The 22,778-nt window shown below is 54.0% G+C and overlaps 1 protein-coding gene across 2 annotated transcripts; it reads left to right on the top strand.

The window, feature by feature from the left end:
• Positions 1 to 286: 286 nt before the first annotated feature.
• LOC119928319 (src substrate cortactin-like) lies at positions 287 to 22,020 on the top strand. Of its 2 annotated transcripts, XM_038746476.1 has the most exons (16): positions 287 to 395; positions 6,685 to 6,768; positions 7,139 to 7,212; positions 8,339 to 8,468; positions 12,489 to 12,599; positions 12,991 to 13,045; positions 15,930 to 16,040; positions 16,967 to 17,077; positions 17,280 to 17,390; positions 17,590 to 17,700; positions 19,591 to 19,646; positions 19,918 to 19,987; positions 20,376 to 20,734; positions 21,079 to 21,385; positions 21,497 to 21,568; positions 21,806 to 22,020. In XM_038746476.1, exons 2-16 carry the CDS (start codon positions 6,685 to 6,687, stop codon positions 21,940 to 21,942), a joined length of 1,899 nt encoding a protein of 632 aa, XP_038602404.1. In that variant the 5' UTR covers positions 287 to 395; the 3' UTR covers positions 21,943 to 22,020. The 2 variants fall into 2 exon arrangements, with proteins under 2 accessions (XP_038602404.1, XP_038602412.1); XM_038746484.1 differs by lacking the exon at positions 17,590 to 17,700.
• The last annotated feature ends 758 nt before the right edge of the window (positions 22,021 to 22,778 follow it).

Raw genomic sequence — 22,778 nt, 5'->3', positions numbered from 1 at the left:
TCCTCCTGTCATCCTAGCCATGAGGGCAGCGTCCTGCCCACCCGCCCACCCACCTGGGCCAGCCAGGCTTGTTTCCTGCCGCTTCCCAACTAGGCCCCATAGTTCCTCCCATACTCCCCAGGCTGGACGGGCGGACCCTTCCACGCTCCTTGGGCCTGGAGGTTCCTCCCACCCTCCCCAGGCCCAGCTCTGCAGTGAACGTGTAGGCCGGAAGTTTACGCCGCACTGAAACAGGAACTGGGAGCAGAGCCGCTCAGGGCCCCCCACCAGAAGCACGGTGTGGGTGGTGGTTGAGGCCGGGCAACACGGGCCAGGCAGCAGGGGCTGGGCAACAGAGGTCGGCGAGCCCCAGAGGAAGAGGCCCTCACCAAAGAAGTGGACGCTGACCACACAAGGTAGGATCCCCCGCCAGGAGGGGGCAAGCTAACTGGGGGCAACGGGTGGAAATCAATCAATCAATCGTATTTATTGAGCGCTTACTGTGTGCAGAGCACTGTACTAAGCGCTTGGGAAGTACAAGTTGGCAACATAGAGAGACAGTCCCTACCCAACAGTGGGCTCACAGTCTAGAGGAAAGTCCAGGGCAGGGTAACTCTGCTCTGGTCTTGGCGGATGGCAGGTGGCCGGCAGGCTGGCCCTGAGGTCCAGGGACTTAGAGTGTCCTGGAGATTTGGAGGCTCTAGGTAAGAGCCACTGGACTGGAGCAGGGGTGGATGAGAAGGCTGGTGGCCGGCGGCCTGGTGAGGGTCCAGAGGTCTGAGACTGTGACTGTGGCTGTGGTAGGGGGCAGCAGGGCTTCAGAGACATTGGGGTGTGTCTGGGGTTCCTGTTGCAGGGGAGATGGTGAGTGTGTGTGTGTGGTGTGTGTGTGTGTGTGTGTGTGTGTGTGTGTGTGTGTGTTTAGGGTGACCAGGAGGAGTTGGGGAGAGGGCTCCTGTCACTGCCTGTCTCGCTCACACATTAATGTTCACACACACACACACACACACGCACAAATGCACACACGCACACTTCCCCTTTCCTGTGTCTGGGCTGAGGCTTGACTTCTGCTGGGAAGTGGATAGAGGTGGGGTGGCGAGTCCATCCTGCTGGAGGAGGGGGTCACTGTGGGGAGGGGTCACTGTGTGCGTGGTGGGGGGGGGGGTTCACTCCTGAGTTGCTGGGGGGTGCTGCAGCCCTGAAATATGGCAGGGCTGAGTCATGGGCTTGAGCTGGCTCCTCCCCTCCTCTTCCTCCTGCCCCTTCGCCCGGGCTATCCCCTCTCCTGCTTCTTTCTTCTCCTCCTTTCCTCTCCTCTTCTTTTCCCTCCTTCTTTGTACCTCCTTCTCTCTCCCCTCACCCCTCCTACTCTCTCCTTTCCCCGCCTGCCCCTCACCCCACCCTTCCCATCTCCCCGCTTGCCCTTCACCCACTGCCCTCTCCCCTCCAGCCCCCTCACCCCTGTTCTTCCACTCCCTTCCTACCCCCTCTGATCCGTCCATCCCTGGGGTTTCCCGAGCATCTCCCTCCCACCCACCCCACTCCTGCCTCTTCCCCAGCCTCTGTCCCCAGTGGTTCCCCCTGTTCCACCAGCCTGGAACTCCCTCCCCATTCTACCACCTCTATGCAAATGATTCCCAATTTACTCTCTCTCCCCTCCCTATTGCCCTGACTTGTTCCCTTTGCTCTATGCCCCCATACAGCACTTGTGTATATATGCGTGTATTTATAATTCTATTTATTTATATTAATGATGTGTATATACGTAAAATTCTACTTATATTAATGCTATTGATGCCTGTTTATTTGTTTTGTTGCCTGTTTTCCCCCCTTCTAGACTGTGAGCCTGTTGTGGGCTGGTGTTGTCTCTATCTGTTGCTGAATTGTACTTTCCAAGCACTTAGCAATGTGCTCTGCACACAGTAAGCGTTCAATAGATATAATTTAATGAATTGAAAGAATGAATAAATCTCTATCTCTGATCTCTCTCCCTTTCTGCCAGCTCACAATTACTCCTGCTTTCAAGTTATCTCTACTTTGATGTTCTGCCATCACCTCAAACTTAATTTGCCCAAAACAGAACTCCTTATAATAATAATAATAATAATAATAATAATAATAATAATAATAATAATGTTTGTATTTGTTAAGCGCTTACTATGTGCCAAGCACTGTTCTAAGTGCTGGGGTAGGTACAAGGTCATCAGGTTGTCCCACGTGGGGCTCACAGTCTTAATCCCCATTTTACAGATGAGGTAACTGAGGCCCAGAGAAGTTCAGTGACTTGTCCAAAGTCACATGGCTGACAAGTGGTGGAGCCGGATTTAAAACCCATGACCTCTGATTTTCAAGCGTGTGCTCTTTCCACTAAGCCATAAGCCCTTCCCTCCCCCTGAGTTTCCCATCACTGTGAATGGCACCACCATCCTTTCTTTCTCACAAACCTATAACCTTGGCGCTATCCTTGACTCCTCTGTCTCATTCAACCCAAATGTTCAGTTCATCACTAAATCCTGTCAGTTCAACCTTCACAATTCAACTAAAATCTGCCTTTTCCTCTCCATTCAAACTGCTACCATGTTAATACAATCACTTATCCTACCCTGATGACTATATCAGCCTCGTTGCTGACCTCCCTGCCTTCTGTCTCTTCCCCACTCCAATACATACTTCAGTCTGCTGCCTGGATCATTTTTCTACAAAAACGTTCAGTCCATGTTTTCCCAGTCCTTAAGACCCTCCAGTGGTTGCCCATCCACCTCTGCATCCAACAGAAACTCCTTACATTGGCTTTAAAGCACTCAGTCACCATGCCCACTTCTACTTTACCTCACTACTTTGCCTACTACAACCCAGCCCAAACTCTTGACTGCTTTAATGCCAACTTTCTCACTGTACATGAATCTCATCCGTCTTGCCGCTGACCACTTGCCCATATCCTGCCTCTGGCCTGGAATCCCCTCCCTCTTCATAGCTGACAGACAATTACTCTCCCCCTCAATTCAGAGCCTTATAGAAGGCACATCTCTAAGTGGTCTTCCCTGACAAAGCCCTCATTTTCTCTTTTCCCACTCCCTTCTGCATCACCATGACTTGCTCTCTTTATTCACCACCCACTCACAGTCTCACAGCACTTATGTACATAGCCACAATTTTATTTATTCATATTAATGTCTGTTTCCCACTCTAGACTGTATGCTCATTGTAGGCAGGGAAGTGTCAGTTATTTTGTTGTGTCGTACTCTCCCAAGCACTTAGAGCAGTGCCCTGGGCACAGTAAGTGTTCATTAAATACAATTGATTGATTGATTGATTGATCCCCAACAGCAAAGTCTCTTGAGAGCCTGCTGCCTCCTCCAGGAGCCCTCTCTGATTCCCTCCTGACCCCCAACAGTCTGTCAGCCACCGGTTGCACTGGAGTATTTCTGTCCTTGCTAACTTTTTCACTTTACCTCGATTTTGTCTTTCTCTTTGCCGACCTCTCGCCCACATCCTGCCTCTGATCTGGAACTCCCTCTCTTCTCATATAATAATAATAATAATAATAATAATAATAATGGTATTTGTTGAGTGCTTACTATGTTCCAAGCACTGTTCTAAGCGCTGGGGTAGATACAAGGTAATCATATTGTCTCACGTGGGGCTCACAGTCTTCATCCCCATTTTACAGATGAGGTAACTGAGGCACAGAGAAGTCAAGTGACTTGCTTAAAGTCACACAGCGGACAAGTGGTGGAGTTGGGATTAGAACCCGTGACCTCTGACTCCCAAGCCCGTGGTCTTTCCACTAAGCCATGCTGCTTCTCATATCTGACAGACAATGATTCTCCCCACCTTCAAAGCCTTTTTGAGGGCACATCTCTTACAAGAGGCCTTCCCTGACTAAGTCCCCTTTTCCTCTTCTTCTGCACCTCTCTGACTTGCTCCCTTTTCTCTTCTCCCCTCCCAGCCCCACAGCACTTACATAAATATCAGTAATTTACTTATATAGAGAAGCAGTGTGGCTCAGTGGAAAGAGCACAGGCTTTGGAGTCAGTGGTCATGGGTTCAAATCCCGGCTCTGCCAATTGTCAGCTATGTGACTCTGTGCCTCAGTTACCTCATCTGTAAAATGGGGATTAACTGTGAGCCTCGTGGGACAACCTGATCATCATCATCATCATCAATCGTATTTATTGAGCACTTACTGTGTGCAGAGCACTGTACTAAGCGCTTGGGAAGTACAAATTGGCAACATATAGAGATAGTCCCTACCCAACAGTGGGCTCGCAGTCTAAAAGGGGGAGGCAAAACCAAACATACTAACAAAATAAAATAAATAGAATAGATATGTACAAGTAAAATAAATAAATAAATAAATAAATAGAGTAATAAATATGTACAGACATATATACATATATACAGGTGCTGTGGGGAAGAGAAGGAGATAAGATGTGGGGGATGAAGAGGGGGACGAGGGGGAGAGAAAGGAAGGGGCTCAGTCTGGGAAGGCCTCCTGGAGGAGGTGAGCTCTCGTAGGGCCTTGAAGGGAGGAAGAGAGCTAGCTTGGCGGATGGGCAGAGGGCGGGCATTCCAGGCCCGGGGGATGATGTGGGCTGGGGGTCGATGGCGGGACAGGCGAGAACGAGGTACAGTGAGGAGATTAGCAGCAGAGGAGCGGAGGGTGCAGGGTGGGCTGTAGAAGGAGAGAAGGGAGGTGAGGTAGGACGGGGTGAGGTGATGGACAGCCTTGAAGCCCAGGGTGAGGAGTTTCTGCCTGATGCGCAGATTGATTGGTAGCCACTGGAGATCTTTGAGGAGGGGAGTAATATGCCCAGAGTGTTTCTGGACAAAGATAATCCGGGCAGCAGCATGAAGTATGGATTGAAGTGGGGAGAGACACGAGGATGGGAGATCAGAGAGAAGGCTGATGCAGTAGTCCAGACAGGATAGGATGAGATCCCTGACCATCTTATCACCTGATCATCTTATAATCTCCCCAGCACTCAGAACAGTGCTTTGCGCCTAGTAAATGCTTAATAAATGCTGTCATTTTTTATTATTTTATTTATTTTACTATCTCACCCTCTAGACCGTAAGCTCATTATGGGCAGGGAATATGTCTATTTATTATTCTATTGTACTCTCCCAACCACTAGGTACAGTGCTCTGCACACAGTAAGTGCTCAATAAATACGATTGACTGCTACTGTTGTTTCTACTATAACTACGTCTACATCAGCTACTACTGCTACTATGATTACTTCTTCTACTACTACTGCTAAAACTACTTCTGCTACTCCTTTTACTGCTACTACTGATACAGCTACTAATAATGATGGGATTTCTAAGCACTTACTATGTGCTAGGCACTGTACTAAGTGCTGGGGTGTATACAAGCAAATCAGATTGGACACAGTCCCTGACCCATGTGGGGCTCAAAGTATCAATCCCCATTTTACAGATGAGGTAACTGAGAGAAGTGAAGTGACTTGCCCAAGGTCACACAGCAGACAAGTGGCAGATCCAGGATTAGAACCCGTGACCTTCTGATTCCCAGGCCCATGCTCTATTCACTATGCCATGTTTCTTCTCTACTATTACTGCTAATGCTACTGCTACTTACTACTATTACTACTACTACTACTGCCACTACTGCTATTACTACAGCTACTACTGCTACTGCAACTGCTGCTACTACTACTGAGCACAGAGCTCTGTAGTGAGTGCTTGGCAGAGAACAACAGAAGGAACACAGATGGGTTCCAGGCCTCATGGAGCATATAGTACAATGCAAGATGGGAGGTGGGCAGGGGCAGACAAAGACACAGATGATTTGCAAATCCTCTGAGGGGAAGGAGGATTTTGCCTGTCCCTCAGTCCCACATCACCTAAGTCTATATAAATTTTGTATATTATTGTCTATCTCCTCCTCTAGACTGTAAGCTCCTTGTGGGCAGGGAATGTGTCTACCAGCTCTGTTGTATTGTTCCCTCCCAAATGTTTAGTACAATGTGCTGCACACAGCAAACACTCAATAAATACCACTGATAATTTACCAGCTCCTTAGGTCTGTTTCCTTCTGATGTCTGTCTCCCCTGCTAGATTGTAAGCTCCTTGGGGGCAGGTATCATTTCTTCTAATAGTATGGTAGTCTCCCAAGCTAAAGTACTGTGCCTTTCACACCGTAAGTATTCAATAAATACAACTGATTGATTTATTGATTGAAGAGAAGGAGGAGGAACAAGGGTATCAGAGGAGGCAGATGTTTTGCTGCTCCCTCCTCTCTAACTGACCTCAAGGCCAACCCCCTCAGTGGCTGGTTTGGTGCTGGACTGGTCTGTCTATGGTCAGCTCCTGCCCTCTGAGGCTGGGGGTGATCCCTTGGGCTAAATCATGGGGATAGTGGGGACCCCCAGGTCTGAGGTCTTGAGGGGATGGGGACCACCAGGGGTCATCATCATCAATGGTATTTATTGAGCGCTTACTATGTGCAGGGGTGCAGGGGTGCAGGGGCGTGGTCCTGGGAGGTATAGGGACCCTCCCAGGGCAGTGTGTGGAGATGGGGACCTCTGGGGCAGTGGTCAGGGGGATGGGGCTCTCCGTAGTTGTATTGAGGTTATGTGGACCCCCGGGGCTATGGTGGGGAGGGACTGGGGGTTCCCCGGAGCTGTGACCCCCTCCCCAGCTCCTTACACACCCAGCATCCAGCTATTTGTCTTACAGATGTGGCGGTCCGTGGTGGGACATGGTGTGTCAGTGGCCTTAGAGGCCCAGGGTGATGACTGGGACACAGATCCGGACTTTGTGGTGAGCAGACCGCTGGTGGGGCGGGGGGGGGGGGGGTAGTTCGGGGATAGGGGTGCAGAGCAGCGCGGGTTGGGGGTGGAGAGGGTAGAATTGGCACGGGGTCGGGGGGCGGTTGGAGCTTATTTCTGGGCCGGGGTGGGGGAGTTCCTGGGGGCTCTGATCCATTCAGGGGAAACAGGCTGGGACCCACCACCCTCGAACTGACCCTATCCACAGCTGGACCGCTCATTCTGGAGGCTGTTGGGGGATGGTGGCCCACGGATGGGGGAGGGTGACCCAGGGCCCGGGGAGCAGAGAGGGTACAGGCCAGAGGGGAGGGGAGCAACCTGAGATCCTCCCCTCCACCACAAGGCCTGGGTTCCTTTTGCAGAATGACATCTCGGAGAAGGAGCAGCGATGGGGGGCCAAGACCGTCGAGGGCTCCGGACGGGCCGAGCATATCGAGTAAGGGCCGGCTCAGCTGCTAGTGGGGCCAGAGGGCAGGGGGCATCTCTCTGCCACTCGGTCTCTCTGTATGTTGGTGCACCTCTTCCTCTCCCTTCTCGGGGTGTTGCTTCATCCTGGAGGGGACCGGGGTGGTCCGTGCTGGGTCACTGGGGGTAGTCCGGGACAGACAGGGAATAATCAGAGGTGTGAGATGGTCCTTGCTGGGTCACTGGGAGGAGTCAGGGATGGAGAGAGGAGAGTCAGGGGTATTGGCTCGTCAATCTCTGATCAGGAAGGTCCATTCTTGGTCATTAAATTATCCTGTCATAGAGTCCTGGGCTGGAGGGGTCATGGGGTAAGGATCTACGGGGGCCTTGTTGCAGACTTCCTCCCCAGGGGTGGGAGGGTGAGGGGAGCTGACGGCTCAAGCCCCGTGCTGCGCCTGGGCGCCCATGGCAGGATGTCTGGGGGGACGGTGCGGTGGTTGAGTCGGGGCGGTTCTTACCATTGCCATGTGACTCATTACGGGAACGGGAAGTGGCAGCATCTTGCTCACTCATGACCAAATTTGGACGTTTGCAGATGAAGGTTGGGGAAGGACTGCGAGGGAGGGAGGTGTGGCCCCCAGTCCAGCTGAACTGGCCCCTAAACTCCCCTCCTCTGGATCTGGGCCAGCTCAAGGACCCTTCAGTGGGGGCTGGAGAGTCTTGCCAGGGGTCCTACCAGTGGTCCTGCCAGGGGGCCTTGTCTGGGGCCCTGCCAGGGGTCTTGACAGAGTCCTGCCAGGGGTTTTACCTGGGGTCTTGCTGGGGGCGGGGGGTGTCTTGCCAGAGGGCCTTCCTTTTTGCTTGTCTGCATGTTGGACATATCCATTTCAGTCTGGGGGTTGGGTGGCTCTCCCTACTTGTCTCTTCCCATCTGCCCCAGAAACTAGGCAGATTCAGCACAGTCCTCCACCCTGCCCCACCTCGCTGCCTGTAGAGAGGGAAGGGGGCTGGGCTAGGGTGGAGACGGGGACCTTCCCAGGCCAGGAGTGCAGAGAAGCCAGGAAGAGTGATGGGGAGTTGGGGGTTTCCCCAGGCCGGGGTTGGCAAGGTGTAGTGGGGAGATGCCCCAGGGTCAGGGGTCACTTTGCCCCTCTTAGCATCCACCAGCTGCGTAACCGGGTGTCCGAGGAGCACGATGTCATCCGCAAGAAGGAGATGGAGATGGGGCCCAAAGCGTCGTACGGCTACGGGGGCAAGTTCGGCACCGAGCGAGACCGGATGGACAAGGTGAGGTCCAGGGCGGCCGGGGCACAGCAGAGGCCAGAGGGAACTGGCCTCCTTGTCCTGGTCAGTGGCACTGGGACAGCAGGGCAACCAGGGCACAGCAGTAGCCAGAGGGACTTGGTCTCCATGATTTGGGTAGGGTGAGGTGCCGGGCACTGGGGCAGCAGGGCAGCTGGGGCACAGCAGGGGCCAGAGGGAGCCAGCCTCTGGGGCCCAGGTAAGCTGGGCACTTCCACCCCTTCCCAGCCCCCCAGCACTTATCTGTACATATACATGTACAGCGCATATATCTGTAATTTATTTATTTATATTAATGTCTGAGAAGCAGCGTGGCTTAGTGGAAAGAGCCCGGGCTTGGGAGTCAGAGGTCGTGGGGTCTAATCCCAGTTCTGCCATTTATCTGCTCTGGCTTTGGGCAAGTCACTTCACTTCTCTGTGCTTCAGTTACCTCATCTGTAAAATGGGAATTAAGACTATGAGCCCCAAGTGGGACAACCTGCTTACCTTGTACCTACCCCAGCACTTAGAACAGTGCTTGGCACATAGTAAGTGCTTAACAAATACCACTATTATTAGTAGTAGTATTATTATTAATGTCTGTCTCCCCACCGCTAGACTCCAAGCTTGTTGTGGGCAGAGAATGTGTCTGTTTATTGTTGTTTTGTACTCTCCCAAGCACTTAGTACAGTAAGTATACTTAGTACACACAGTAAGCACTCAACAAATACCACTGAATGAACAGGATTGAATGCCTTAGAGCGAATGGTGAGAATTTTCTATTTGATGAAGAAATGGGTGGGCAACCACAGGAAGGTCTGAGGAGTGGGGAGACAAGTGCAGAATGTGGGTTTTTTTTGGGGGGGGTGGGTTTGGTTTTTTTAGAAAAATGATCCAGGCAGCAGAGTGAATTATGGACTGAAGTGGGGAGAGATAGGAGGCAGGGAGGTCAGTCAGTCAGTAGTTGAGAAAGAATATGATAAGTGCTTGGACTAACATAGTTGCAGTTTGGAGAGGGAGAGGTAGATTCTGGAGAAGTTGTAAAGGAAGAGCTGACAGGATTTGATGACTGAGTGTATGAGTCAAGGAGAGATGATGCAAGGTTAATGCCAAGATTATGGGCTTGAGAGACTGGAGGATAGCGGTGTTGTCTACAGAGATGGGAAGGGCAAGAGAGAGTTGGGAGAAGATGAGAGTTTGGTTTTGGACAAATTGAGTTTGAAATGTCATGGAGCAGGAGGAGATGTAAGATTGCAGAAAAAAAAGAGAGAGATTGGGGTTGAAGAGGTGGATTTGAGAGTCATCCATAGAAGTGGTAGTGAGAGCAGGTGAGCTCCCCGAGGGAGTGGGTGGAGGTGGAGAATAGAAAGGGACAAAGAACGGAATCTCGTGGGTCCCCCAAAATTATGGGGTGGGAGGTAGAGGAGGAGCCTGCAAAAGAGACTGAGAAGGAGCAACCAGAGAGTAGGAGGAGTACCAGGAAAAGACAGTATCTATGAAGTCAAAGTTGGATAATGTTTTAAGAAAAAGGGGGTGCTCCATAGTGTCGAAGGCAGCTGAGAGGTCGAGGAGAATCAGGAAGGAGTAGGGGCCATTGGATTGGGCAAAGAGGAAGTCGTTGCTGACCTCAGTTTCAGTGGAGAGAAGGGGTCGGAAGCCAGATTTTACAGGGTCAAGAAGGGAATTGGTGGATTGGAAGTGGAGGCAGTGGATGTAAACAACTTGTTTGAGGAGTTTGGAGGGAGATACAGAGGAGGGGTGTGGTCTAGTGGAAAGAGACCGGGCATGGGAGTCAAAGGACCTGGGTGCTAATCCCAGCTCTGCCCCTTGACTGCAGTGTGACTTTGGGGAATTCACTTCACTTCTCTGTGCCTCAGTTACCTCATCTGTAAAGTAGGGATTAAGACTGGGAGCCCCATGTGGGACTTGGACTGTATCTAACGTGATTACTTAGACAAGTACCTGGCACAGAGTAAGCTCTTAACAAATACCATAAAAAACCAGAAACAAAAATAAAAAATATTTTTAAAACCCCCAAAACTATAAAATGTAGAAAATGACCCATTTATATTTTTCTTTATAAGATTCAGTGTGGTTTAGTGGAAAGAACATGAGCTTGGAAGTCAGAGGTCATGGGTTCTAATCCCAGCTCCACCACTTGTCAACTGTGTGATTTTGGGCAAGTTACTTAACTTCTCTGTACCTCAGTCACCTCATCTGTAAAATGGGGATTAAGACTGTGAACCCCACATGGGACAACCTGATAACCTTGTATCTACTCCAGTGCTTAGAACAGTGCTTGGCACATAGTAAGTGCTTAGCAAATACCAACTTGTACTTCCCAAGCGCTTAGTACAGTGCTCTGCACACAGTACGTGCTCAATAAATATGATTGATTGATTGATTGATTGATTATTATTTCTGAATTTGTAGCATCATTCTCTAGACTATAAGGTCATTATGGGCAGGGAACGTGTCTGCTAATTCTGTTATACTCCCCGAAGTGTGTAGTACAGTGCTCTTCACATGGTAAATGCTCAATAAATACCATTGATTGATTGATTATCTGTGCCTCAGTTACCTCATCTGTAATGCGGGGATTAAATCCTCACTCCAATTTAGACTGTGAGCTCCATGTGGGACAGGGTGTATTCCAACCTGATTACTTTCATCTATTCCTGCATTTAGTACATTGCCTAGCACACAGCCAGTGCTTAACGAGTACCATTAATAAGCAAACAAATAAAAAGCCAAAAGCAAAGATCGGCTGATAGTTGGAGAGAATTTTGGGGGGGTCAAAGGAGGATTTTTTTAGGAAAAGGGATGTAGGAGCATGTTTGAAAGTAGTGGGGAAGAAACCATTGGAGAGTGAATGGTTGAAGATGGTGGTCAGGGAGAGAAGGGCAGGAGCAAGCATTTTAATGAGTGGTGAAGGGGTGAGAGAGTAGGTTGGAGGGGTTAGAATTGGAGAGGAGGTGGGAGCTCTCCTCCTGAGAGGCTTTGGGAGGGAAGGGAAAGCACTTTGTTATTCATCCCAGTCCCAAAATACTAAGTATTTTTCTACTCTACTATTTCCCCTAGTACTGATCAATTTTAAAGTCTGCCTTCCCCTTTAGATTGCAAATTCCTTATGGTCAGGGAATGAGTTTACCAACTCAATTGTATTGTACTTTCCCAAGTGATGATGATGATGAAGGCATTTATTAAGCGCTTACTATGTGCAAAGCACCGTTCTAAGCGCTGGGGAGGTTACAAGGTGATCAGGTTGTCCCATGGGGGGCTCACAGTCTTAATCCCCATTTTACAGATGAGGTCACTGAGGCACAGAGAAGTTAAGTGGCTTGCCCAAAGTCATACAGCTGACTGTTGGTGGAGCTGGGATTTGAACCCCTGACCTCTGACTCCAAAGCCCGGGCTCTTTCCACTGAGCCATGCTAGAGTGCTCTGCACACAGTAAGTGGTGTTTAAGCGCTTACGATGTGCCAGGCACTGTACTAAGTGCTGGGGTGAATATAAGCAGCGTGGCTCAGTGGAAAGAGCGTGGGCTTTGGAGTCAGAGGTCATGGGTTCGAATCCTGGCTCTGCCAATTGTCAGCTGTGTGACTGGGCAAGTCACTTAACTTCTCTGTGCCTCAGTTACCTCATCTGTAAAATGGGGTTGAAGGCTAAGAGCCCCCTGTGGGACGACCTGATCACCTTGTAACCTCCCCAGCGCTTAGAACAGTGCTTTGCACATAGTAAGCACTTAACAAATGCCATTATTATTATTATTATTATTATTATTATCATTAGCAAATCAGGTTGGACACAGTCCCTGTCCCACATGGGGCTCAAGCATCATGGGTGGGATGGAGGTGGGGGGAACGGGGAGGTGAAGGGAGACTTTGGGGAGTTCATAGCTGGGCAGAGCAGAGGGCACAGACTGTTCCAGTGTGCTGCCATTGATGTGTCCTGCTGTTCTCTTCCCACTCCGCTCACCCTGCCCACTCTGCCCACTCTGCCCACCCTGCCCGCTCTGTCCGCCAGAGCGCCTTGGGTCACGAGTACATTGCCGACGTGGGGAAGCATTCATCGCAGACGGACGCTGCAAAAGGCTTTGGGGGCAAATACGGGGTCCAGCGAGATCGGGCCGACAAGGTGAGTGATCCCTGACCTTGGCTGACCAGCGGAGTGGTCCCTGACCTTGGCCGACCAGAGGAGTGGTCCCTGACCCCAGCCAACCAGAGCAGTGGCCCCTGATCCCGGCTGACAAGGGGAGTGACCCTTGACCCCGGCCGACAAGGGGAGTGACCCCTGACCCTGGCCGACCCTGGCAGGTGATGGACTCGAGGCCACTGGGAATAAGGACACGGAGAGGGTCAGGGGCTGGCAGGGGCTGGCGCTGGGACCCCCTCTCCCCCCCCCCCCCCCACCCCACCACCTGCGCTGTCGCTGGGGACTGGGGTGAGGCAGGAGGCGGGGCGCGTCTGTCCCTGCCCCCGGGGGAGACCCCTCCTCCCCCCACCGCCTTCTCCTGCTCTCTGTGCAGTCCGCCGTCGGGTTTGATTACAAGGGAGAAGTGGAGAAACACGCATCTCAGAAAGGCAAGCGATGAGCCCCCTCCCCGCCCCTTCCCCTGCTCCCGCCCCCTCCTCTGGTTCGCTGCTCAAGTGTCCGGGGAGCCCCCCGCCCGGCCCTTCCAGCTGCTGCTCCAACCCCAGATCAGCCCAGCCTCACCCAGTCCAGCCCCAGCCCCAACCCAGCCCCTGTCTCAGTCCAGCCCCTGTCCAGTCCAGCCCAGCCTAGCCCTGCCCCATCAATTCCTTCTTGAACAGATAGCTTCTGACCCCCCACCCCCCCCAACACACACATCTTTCCCCTGGCCCCTCCACCCGATCCACCGTTCTCAACCCTGGACCCATCTCAACCCTTCTTGCCAAATTCAATGGCCTCTTCTCCATCCTAATCCTCCTCAACCCTTCGGCTGCCTTCGATACTGTGGACCACCCCCTTCTCCTGGAAACATTTTCCAACCTCAGCTTTACGAACAGTGTCCTCTCCTGGTTCTCCTCCTATCATTCTGGCCGCTACTTCTCAGTCTCTTTCACGGGCTCCTCCTCTGCATCCCACCCCCGTAACTGTGGGGGTTCCTCAAGGCTAAATTCCGGGTCCCCTTCTATTCTCCATCTACACCCACTCACTTGGAGTACTCATTCACTCCCAAGGCTCCAACTACTATGCTGATGATGCAGATGCAACTCCACAGGGATGATTCCCAAATCTCCCTCTCCATCCCTGATCTCTCCCATTCTCTGCAGTTCCACATTTCCTCCTTCCTTCCGGACATCTCTAATTGGATGTCCTGCAGATACCTCAAATTTATCATGTCTGAAATAGAACTCTTCATCTTCCCACCAAAGCCCCATCCCTCTTGACTTTCCCATCACTGTACTCAGCACCCCATCCTCCCTGTCTCACAAGTCCATAACCTTGGCATTATCCTCAACTCATCTCTCATTCAACCCCTATATTCATTCTGTCCACAAATCCTGTCAGTTCTACCCATACAGTATTCCCAAAATCCACCCTTTTCTCTCCATCCAAACTTCTACCATGCTGATTAAAGCATTTATTCTATCCCACTTTGGTTACTGCTTGAGCCTCTTCACTGACTTCCTTGGCTCCTGTCTCTCCCCACTCCACTCCATACTTCACTTGGCTGCTTGGATTGTTTTTCTATTAAAATGACCGGCTTTAAAGCATTCAATCAGCTCTCCCCCACATTCATTCATTCATTCAATCGTATTTATTGAGCGCTTACTGTGTGCAGAGCACTGTACTAAGCACTTGGAAAGTACAATTCAGCAATAGAGACAATCCCTGCCCACAGTGGGCTTACAGTCTAGAATGGGGGAGACAGACATCAGAACAAGTAAACAGGCATCGATATAAATAAATAGAATTATAGATATGTACATATATACCTAAGTACTGTGGAGAGGCAGGGGTGGAGGAGAGCAAAGGGAAAGAGTCAAGGTGTAAGCCCATTGTGGGCAGGGATTGTCTCTATTGCTGAATTGTACTTTCCAAGCACGTAGTACAGTGCTCTGCACACAGTAAGTGCTCAATAAATATGATTGAATGAATGTATTCACAAGTGCTGTGGGGTGGGGAAGTGGGTAGAGCAAAGGGAATGAATTGGGGCAGTGGGGAGGGGAGGGGGAACTGAGGAAAAGAGGGGCTTAGTCTGGGAAGGCCTCTTGGAGGAGATGAGCCTTCAGTAGGCCTTTGAAGGGGAGAAGTGTGATTGTTTGGTAGATTTGAGGAGGGAGGGCATTCCAAGCCAGAGGTAAGACGTGGGCCAGGGGTCGATGGCGGGACAGGAGAGAACGAGGCACAGTGAAAAAGTTAGCACCAGAGGAGCCGAGTGTGCGGGTGGGCTGTAGAAGGAGAGAAGGGAGGTGAGTTAGGAGGGGGCGAGGTGATGGAGAGTTCTGAAGCCAATAGTGAGGAGTTTTTGCTTGATACGGAGGTTGATAGGCAACCACTGGAGATTTTTGAGGAGGGGGTTGACTTACCCAGAGCATTTCTGTAGAAAGATAATCCGGGCAGCGGAGTGCAGTAGAGACTGAAGTGAGTAGAGACTGAAGTGGGGAGAGACAGGAGGTTGGGAGGTCAGAAAGGATACTGATGCAGTAATCCAGTCGGGATAGGATGATTTGTACTAACGTGGTACAATCCTATCTTACCTCTCTGATTTCCTACTACACCCCAGCAGGCACTCTCTGCTCCTCTAATGCCAACCTACTCACTTTACCTCGATCTCATCTATCTCGCTGCCAATCCCTTTCCCAAGTTCTGCCTCTGGCCTGGAACCCCCTCCCTCTTCATACCCAGAAGATGGTCACTCTCTCCACCTTCAGAGCCTTAAAAGCACGTCTCATCCAAGAGGTCTTCCCCAACTAAGCCTTCATTTCTCCCACTCCCTCTCCCTTCTGTGTCACCCTTCTGCACTTGGATCTGTAACCTATATATACTTAATATCCTCCTCAGCCCCACAGCACTCATGTGCATCTCTGTAATTTATTCCTCTAAATTAATATGTCTCCCCCTCTGGACCGTAAGCTCCTGGTAGGCAAGGGAATATGTTTTCCAACTTTTTTGCATTGTACTCTCTCAAGCACTTAATCCAGTGATTTGCACAAAATAAGTGCTTAATAAATACAATCGATTTATTGATTGACTGTCCTTGCAACTCCTCTCTCAACCTTGGCCTCTCCCCCATTGCTCCTCTCTCCCCCGACCTCCTCCCACCTCTTTTCTCCCCCAGACTCTTATCCCCACTAACCCCTGTCCCACATTCCATCTCCCCTTCCAATTCTTCTTATTCCTTCCCCCACTCACCTTCTGCCTCTCATCCTGCCTCTGCCCTTCCCCCCACCTCCTGATTCCTCCCATAGTGACAGTAGCCCCCCCATCCCCCCACAGATTATTCCCGGGGTTTCGGGGGCCGCTATGGAGTGGAGAAGGACAAAGTGGACAAGGTGGCCGTGGGCTTTGACTACAAGGGAGAGACTGAGAAACACGAGTCACAGAAAGGTGCTGCTGGAGTGGGGCGGGGGCAGGGGGAAGGCTGGGGGTGGCCAGGGATGGCAGGGGTGGGGAGAGGCTGAGACTGGGGGCAGCGGGGGTTGGGGGGAGGCTGGGGACGGGGGGAAGCAGGGAGGTGGTATTGGGGTGGACTGAGACAGTGCGGGGGGGGATAGAAAGGGGCAAGGTTAGGATGAAGCAGCTTGTCTACCTCCTGGATGCCCCCTGTTGGAATAGCTGAGACGGGGGCAGGAGAGGGTAGCCGGGGGGAAAGAGGGTTGGGGCTGCTGTTTTCACTTCTACAAGTCAAGGGACAAAGTTGGCCTCCGGCCTTCCCCCGTGCCTCTCCCGACCTTCCCACCACTTCTCCAGGCTTCCCCCCAACCTCTCCCAGGCTCCCCCAGCACCTCTCCCAGCCTCCCCCTGGCCTTCCCCACATCTCTCCCAGCCTCCCCCCACACACTTCTCTTGGCCTCACCCCCCAGCCTCTGCCTTCAGGCCTCTCCTGACCTGCTCCCCTAAACCTCTCCCGGCATCCCCGGGAAACAGCGTGGCTCAGTGTAAAGAGCACGGGCTTTGGAGTCAAAGGTCATGGGTTCAAATTCCCTCTCTGCCAACTGTCAGCTGTGTGACTTTGGACAAGTCACTTAACTTCTCTGTGCCTCAGTTACCTCATCTGTAAAATGGGGATTAAAATTGTGTGAGCCCCTTGTGGGACAATCTGATCACCTTTGTAATCTCCCCAGCACTTAGAACAGTGCTTGGCACATAGTAAGCACTAACAAATACCATCGTTATTATCCTCCTGCACACCTCTCCTGGTCTGCCCCTCCACCACCCCCATACACCTCTCCCAGTCTCCCTTGGCTTGTGACCTGGGGGGCAGGGGGGACCTGACTGGTTCCTGTGTCCCGCCACACTGTCCTGCCGGCCAGACTACGCCGTGGGCTTCGGAGGAAAGTTTGGGGTGCAGAGGGACCGCCAGGACCAGTGTGCCGGTGGGTGGGACCACAAGGAGCAGGTCCAACCTCATGAGTCCCAAACAGGTGAGCCCTGCCCCACCCCATCCCCAGGGCCCACCACCCTGACCTCTCCCAGCCTCCCCCCCTACACCTCTCCCTGCTTGCCCCTCCCAACCCCTCCTGGCCTCCCCCGCACACCTCTCCCAGCCTCCTCTGGCCTGTGGCCTGGGGGGCGGGGAGACCTGACTGGGTTCTCTATGTCCCACCGCCATGTCCTGCCGGCCAGACTATGCCGTGGGCTTCGGAGGAAAGTTTGGGGTGCAGCGGGACCGCCAGGACCAGTGTGCCAGCGGGTGGGACCACAAGGAGGAAGTCCAGCCTCATGAGTCTCAGACAGGTGAGCCCTGCCCCACCCCGTCCCCGGGGCCCACCTCCCTGCCCTCTCCCAGCCTCCCCCCCAACACACCTCTCCCTGCTTGCCCCTTCCAACGACCCTCCTGGCCTCCCCTGCACACCTTCCCCAGCCTCCTGTGGCCTGGGGGGCGGGGGAACCTGATGGGGTCCTCTGTTTCCCACCACCCTGTCCTGCCGGCCAGACTATGCCATGGGCTTCGGAGGAAAGTTTGGGGTGCAGAGGGACCGCCAGGACCAGTGTGCCGGCGGGTGGGACCACAAGGAGCAGGTCCAGCCTCATGAGTCTCAGACAGGTAAGCCCCGCCACCCCCAGGCAAGTAGCCTCAGTGGTATTTGCTGAGGGCCCAGTGAATGCCACATGCTGGACCAGACACTTGGGAAGGTCACCAAAAGCATACGCCATGTGCCCTGCCAAAGGGGGCTCAGATTCCAGCCTCATAGAAGGGTAGGGGGTTTGGACCAGGGCTGCGGCAGCGGGGAGGGATGAGCCAGACCCGTGTCCACGGGCCTGGATCCCCTCAGCCCCGGGGAAGGGGATGGCCAGTGCCGGCCAGAGTGGGAATGGTGGGAACCGGATGGAAGGGGTAGGATGGGGCAGTCCCGGTAGACAAGAGAGATTGGGATGGGTGGACACAATGGACAGGATGAAGCTCCACCTAGTGGAAAGAGCCTAACCTCTGAATCAGAAGATCTGGGTTCTAATTCTGACTCAGCCACTGGCCTGCTATGTGACCTTGGGCAAGTCACTTTACTTCTCTGTGTCTCAGTTCTCTCATCTTTAAAATAGGGATTCAATCCCTTTTCTTCCCTCCCAATTTAGACTGTGAGCCCCTTGTATCTTTTATATGCTCTATCTACTTTATCTAGGCTGTCCATCACCTCGCCCCCTCCTACCTCACCTCCCTTCTCCCCTTCTACAGCCCAGCCCACACCCTCCGCTCCTCTGCTGCTAACCTCCTCACTGTACCTCGTTCTCACCTGTCCCGGTGTCAACCCCCAGCCCGTGTCCTTCCCCTGGCCTGGAATGCCCTCCCTCCACATATCCGCCAAGCTAGCTCTCTTCCTCCCTTCAAAGCCCTACTGAGAGCTCACCTCCTCCAAGAGACCTTCCCAGACTGAGCCCCCTTTTTCCTCTCCTCTTCCCCTCTCCATCACTCCCCCGCCCTACCTCCTTCCCCTCCCCACAGCACATATATATTTGTACGTATTTATTACACTATTTATTTTACTTGTGCACATTTACTACTCTATTTTATTAATGATGTGCATGTAGCTATAATTCCATTTATTCTGATGGCTTTGACACCTGTCTACATGTTTTGCTTTGTTGTCTGTCTCCCCTTTCTTGACTGTGAGCCCATTGTTGGGTAGGTACTGTCTCTATATGTTGCCGACTTGTACTTCCCAAGCACTTAGTATAGTGCTCTGCACACAGTAAGTGCTTAATAAATATGATTGAATGAATGAATCTACTCCAGACCATAGTACAGTGCTTGGCACACAGTACGTACTTAACAGAAACCACAATTATTATTTTTAATGGAATGGGATTAGGCGGACAAAAGGAGCCAAATGAATTGGGATGGGTTGATATCAGGGACAGAACAGATTGTCAGTCAGTTAATTGTATTTATTGAGCACTTACTGTGTGTAGACCACTGTACTAAGCACTTGGGAGAAAACAGTGTAACAGGAAACAGACACATTCACTGCCCACAATGAGCTAAATGATTGGGATTGACATTGGGATGGAATGATCCCAATGGCTATGACCAGATCTCATTAGGATGGGGAGGACAGCGTGGTCAGAAGGGAACAAAATGTGGCTACAGTTGGCAGAATGGGTTGGCATGGATTGGTCCCAATTAATAGATTGCTACAAAGTTGGATGGTCCAGAAAGGAAGCGGCAGAGCCCAGGGTGAGAAACCTGACTCCATGAGTGGATCTCAGCAGCCCCCACCCACCTCATCCCACAGTCCGTGGCAGTCCAGAGCCCAGAGTGGCTAGACTAGCCAGGATTGGGGGTCAGGGGGTGGCTCACCTGGACCAGTGGTGTTGCCACAGGCCTGGCCAGCCTTATACTCTCCCAGCATGGTGGGTGAGTGCTGGGTAGGGCTGAACTGGTCCTGGGCTCCAGGAGGGTACGGGGCAGGCTTGACTGGTCATTTGCCTCCACCTGCAGACCATTCCAAGGGATTTGGTGGCCGCTATGGGGTCCAGAGGGACCGCGTGGACAAGGTGAGTGGGGGGGGGGGGGGGGGGAGACGGGCAGAGAGAGGGACCAAGGGGCATTGATGAGTTGCCCTCCGTCCACTCTGGGCACTCCATGCCATCCTAGCCCTGACCCGTTTCTTGGAGTTCCTCCCTCCCCTGTCCAGACTTGGGGGGAGGTCCAAGGGCTCCCTCCGCCAGGCATGGCACCACCCCAGACCCCTCCCCAACCCCATCCTGTTCTGAGGCCTCCCCGACTCAGCATCCTTTCCCCCGGCCCCTGCCCCGTACTCCCCAGAGTGCTGCTGGCTTCAGCGAGATGGAGGCTCCGACCTCTGCCTATGAGAAAACTACGGCAGTGGAGGCTGGTGAGTCAGGAAGGTCCAAACCAGGTGGAGAATAACTGCTCCCCCTGTACCCGGTCCTGAACCCCACCCCTAAATCCCCACTCTGAACCCCAACCCCAAATCCCCAGTCTGAACCCCAGCCTCAACCACATCTCCTGAACTCTAGCCCAGCCCCTGTGCCCCATGGCCCTGCACAGCTGAGGCCTGCAGGGATCCCTGATCTGGTCCTCTCTGGGATCCCCAGCTGGGTCCTCTCAGGGGACTCTGGGCTGGGCCCCTCATGGGTCCCGGCCTGGTCCTCTCAGTGGTCCCTGCCGGGTCAACCCTCAGTGTCCTCTCCCCGCACCCTGTCCGACGGATGCCCATCAGTACCCGTCCCGGGGGCCCTGACCACAGTCCTCCTCCTCAGCGGCATCCAGTGGGGCGCAGAGCCTGAGGGCGCGGTTCGAGGCCCAGGCCCAGGCGGCCGAAGCCGAGGACAGGAAGAGGGCAGAGGCGGAACGGGCCCGGCGGGCGGCCCAGGAACGGCAGGAGCGGGAGCTGGCGGCCGCCCGGGCTGCCCAGGAGTCCCCTGTGGCCGCCGAGCCCGCGGCCCCCCCAAGGGCCAGCGTCCCCCTACCTACCCCAGGGCCTCTGGCCCGGCCACCGGCTGGGGGAAAACCCTGTGGTGAGCCCATTGCTGCCCCGGCTCCTCAGGACTCACCCCGTCAGCTGCCCCTGCCTGTGCCCCCGGTGCCCATGGTGCCCCCGGGGAGGGGCTCCCTGCAGGTGAGTGGGTTCCTAGGCCAGCTGCCCCCTCTCTTTCCCCGCCCCACCCAGCTAGACCCCAGACCCACCCTATGGTAAGAAAGGTTGTTAGTCAGGCCTTCCACCTGAACAGAGCTTCCCTTGGGTGGGGCAGGGCCAGGGGTGGAGAGGAAGACCCCAGACTTGCTACCCCCTGCCCTAGCTCCTTCCCGCTGCTCCTACCTCCTACCCCTATCCCCTACCCCAGCTCCCTACCAGGTTCCCCCATGCCTTACCCCCAGGCCCTGCCCTGTCCCCTGTCCCCTGCCCCCGGACTTCTGCCCCAGCCCCAGCTGCCTGACCTCCCTCTACTTCTCGCTCTGGAGGACCGGGAACGTGAGCGGCTCCCAGTTCTGCCAGCCAGGCCGCCACTGCGGGAGGAAGAGCCCAAGGAGGAACCGGTGTACGAGCTGGAGCCGGAGCCCCAGGCCCAGCCCCAGGCCCAGCCCCAACCCCAGGCCCAGCCCCAGCCCGAGGAGCCGGTGTACGAGCAGGACCCCGAGAGCGAGGGCGACTACGAGGATGTGATGGACCCCCCGGAGCCGGTCTACGACGTGGGTGACGATGACGTGGGTGACGATGCCGAGGGGGACTACGAAGACGTGGATGACCGGGCAGTGTCACCCCCTCCGGGTCAGTGCCCACTGCCGTGCCTTTGGGTGGGGAGCCTGGGGGGGGGGGGGGATCGTCAGCCCCGACCCACTCCCTCCTGCTGACCCTGACCCCTCGCGTCGCCTGCCACAGGACCCCCCGCCGGGCACGGGGAGCCCCAGGGAGCCGCACCCTCGGCCGTTGCGCTGTACGACTACCAAGGAGGTGGGTCACTGTTGCGAGGGGAGGGGAGGGGAGGGGAGGGCAGGGCACCCTGCGCTGGGGTTGGGGCTAGGCAGGCTGGGTTGGGCGGTAGGGGGGCTGGGGCAGGGCTTGGGGTCGGGGGTACCGGAGCTGGGGCCGGCTTGGGGAGGGTGGGGGGATATCTGGGACCGGGCTGAGGGCTGGGGGGAGGAAGGGTCGGAGTCCCCGGCCAGACCCCCTTGGCTCTCCCCCCCGCAGAAGGCGCTGATGAAATCTCCTTTGACCCTGGCGACACCATCACCAACATCGAGATGGTAGATGAGGGCTGGTGGCGTGGCTCATGCCAGGGCAGAGTTGGGTTGTTCCCCGCCAATTACGTCCAGCTTCTGCAGTGAACCCAGCCCGCTCTGCCCCCGCAGCCCACCCCCTCTTCCCGGCAGACTGCCTCTTCCCTGCTTCTTCTCCTCCGCCCCCCCCCCCCCCACCCCCTTCTGATGCAGGGACTGAGACCCGACTGTGGCTGGGGTTACCCCTCCTGCTGCCACAAAACAGGGCTCTGGAGGCTCACTCTAACCCTCTTCTCCTTAAGCCACACTGAGAAGCAGTGGCATAGTGGATAGAGCACGGGCCTGTCAGAAGGTCGTGGGTTCTAACCCTCTTCTCCTAAGCCACACTGAGAAGCAGTGGCATAGTGGATAGAGCACGGGCCTGTCAGAAGGTCGTGGGTTCTAATCCTGGCTCTGCCACTTGTCTGCTGGGTGACCTTGGGCAAGTCTCTTAACAAGCGCTTTGTACAGTGCTCTGCACACAGTAAGCGCTCAATAAATACGATTGATTGAATGAATGAATGAACTCAGTACCTCGGTCACCTCATCTGTAAAATGGGGATTGAGACTGTGAGCCCCACGGGGGACAGGGACTGTGTCCAACATGATTTGCTTGTATCCAACCCAGTGCTTAGTACAGTGCCTGGCGCATGGTAAGCGCTTAACAAATACAGTAATTATTATTAAGCCGCAGAATCAACGGGCGCAGAAGCCTCCGTGGGTGGCGGGGGCGGGAGGTGGATGGGAAAAGGGGGAAGGTGGAATTGTCTGGGAGCGAGGGCCAGGTGATGTGCCGGCGGCGGCGGTGGCCCTTCCCAGGGGAGCGGCCCCACCCTAGAGAACAGGCAACACAGAGGCTGGCAGGCCCGGCACCAGCGCCACCCGGTGGACAGTTCCTGCACTGC

Source organism: Tachyglossus aculeatus, chromosome 1 (assembly GCF_015852505.1).
Source record: "Tachyglossus aculeatus isolate mTacAcu1 chromosome 1, mTacAcu1.pri, whole genome shotgun sequence".
NCBI lineage: Eukaryota > Metazoa > Chordata > Mammalia > Monotremata > Tachyglossidae > Tachyglossus > Tachyglossus aculeatus.
This window is presented reverse-complemented; position numbering and strand designations above follow the sequence as displayed.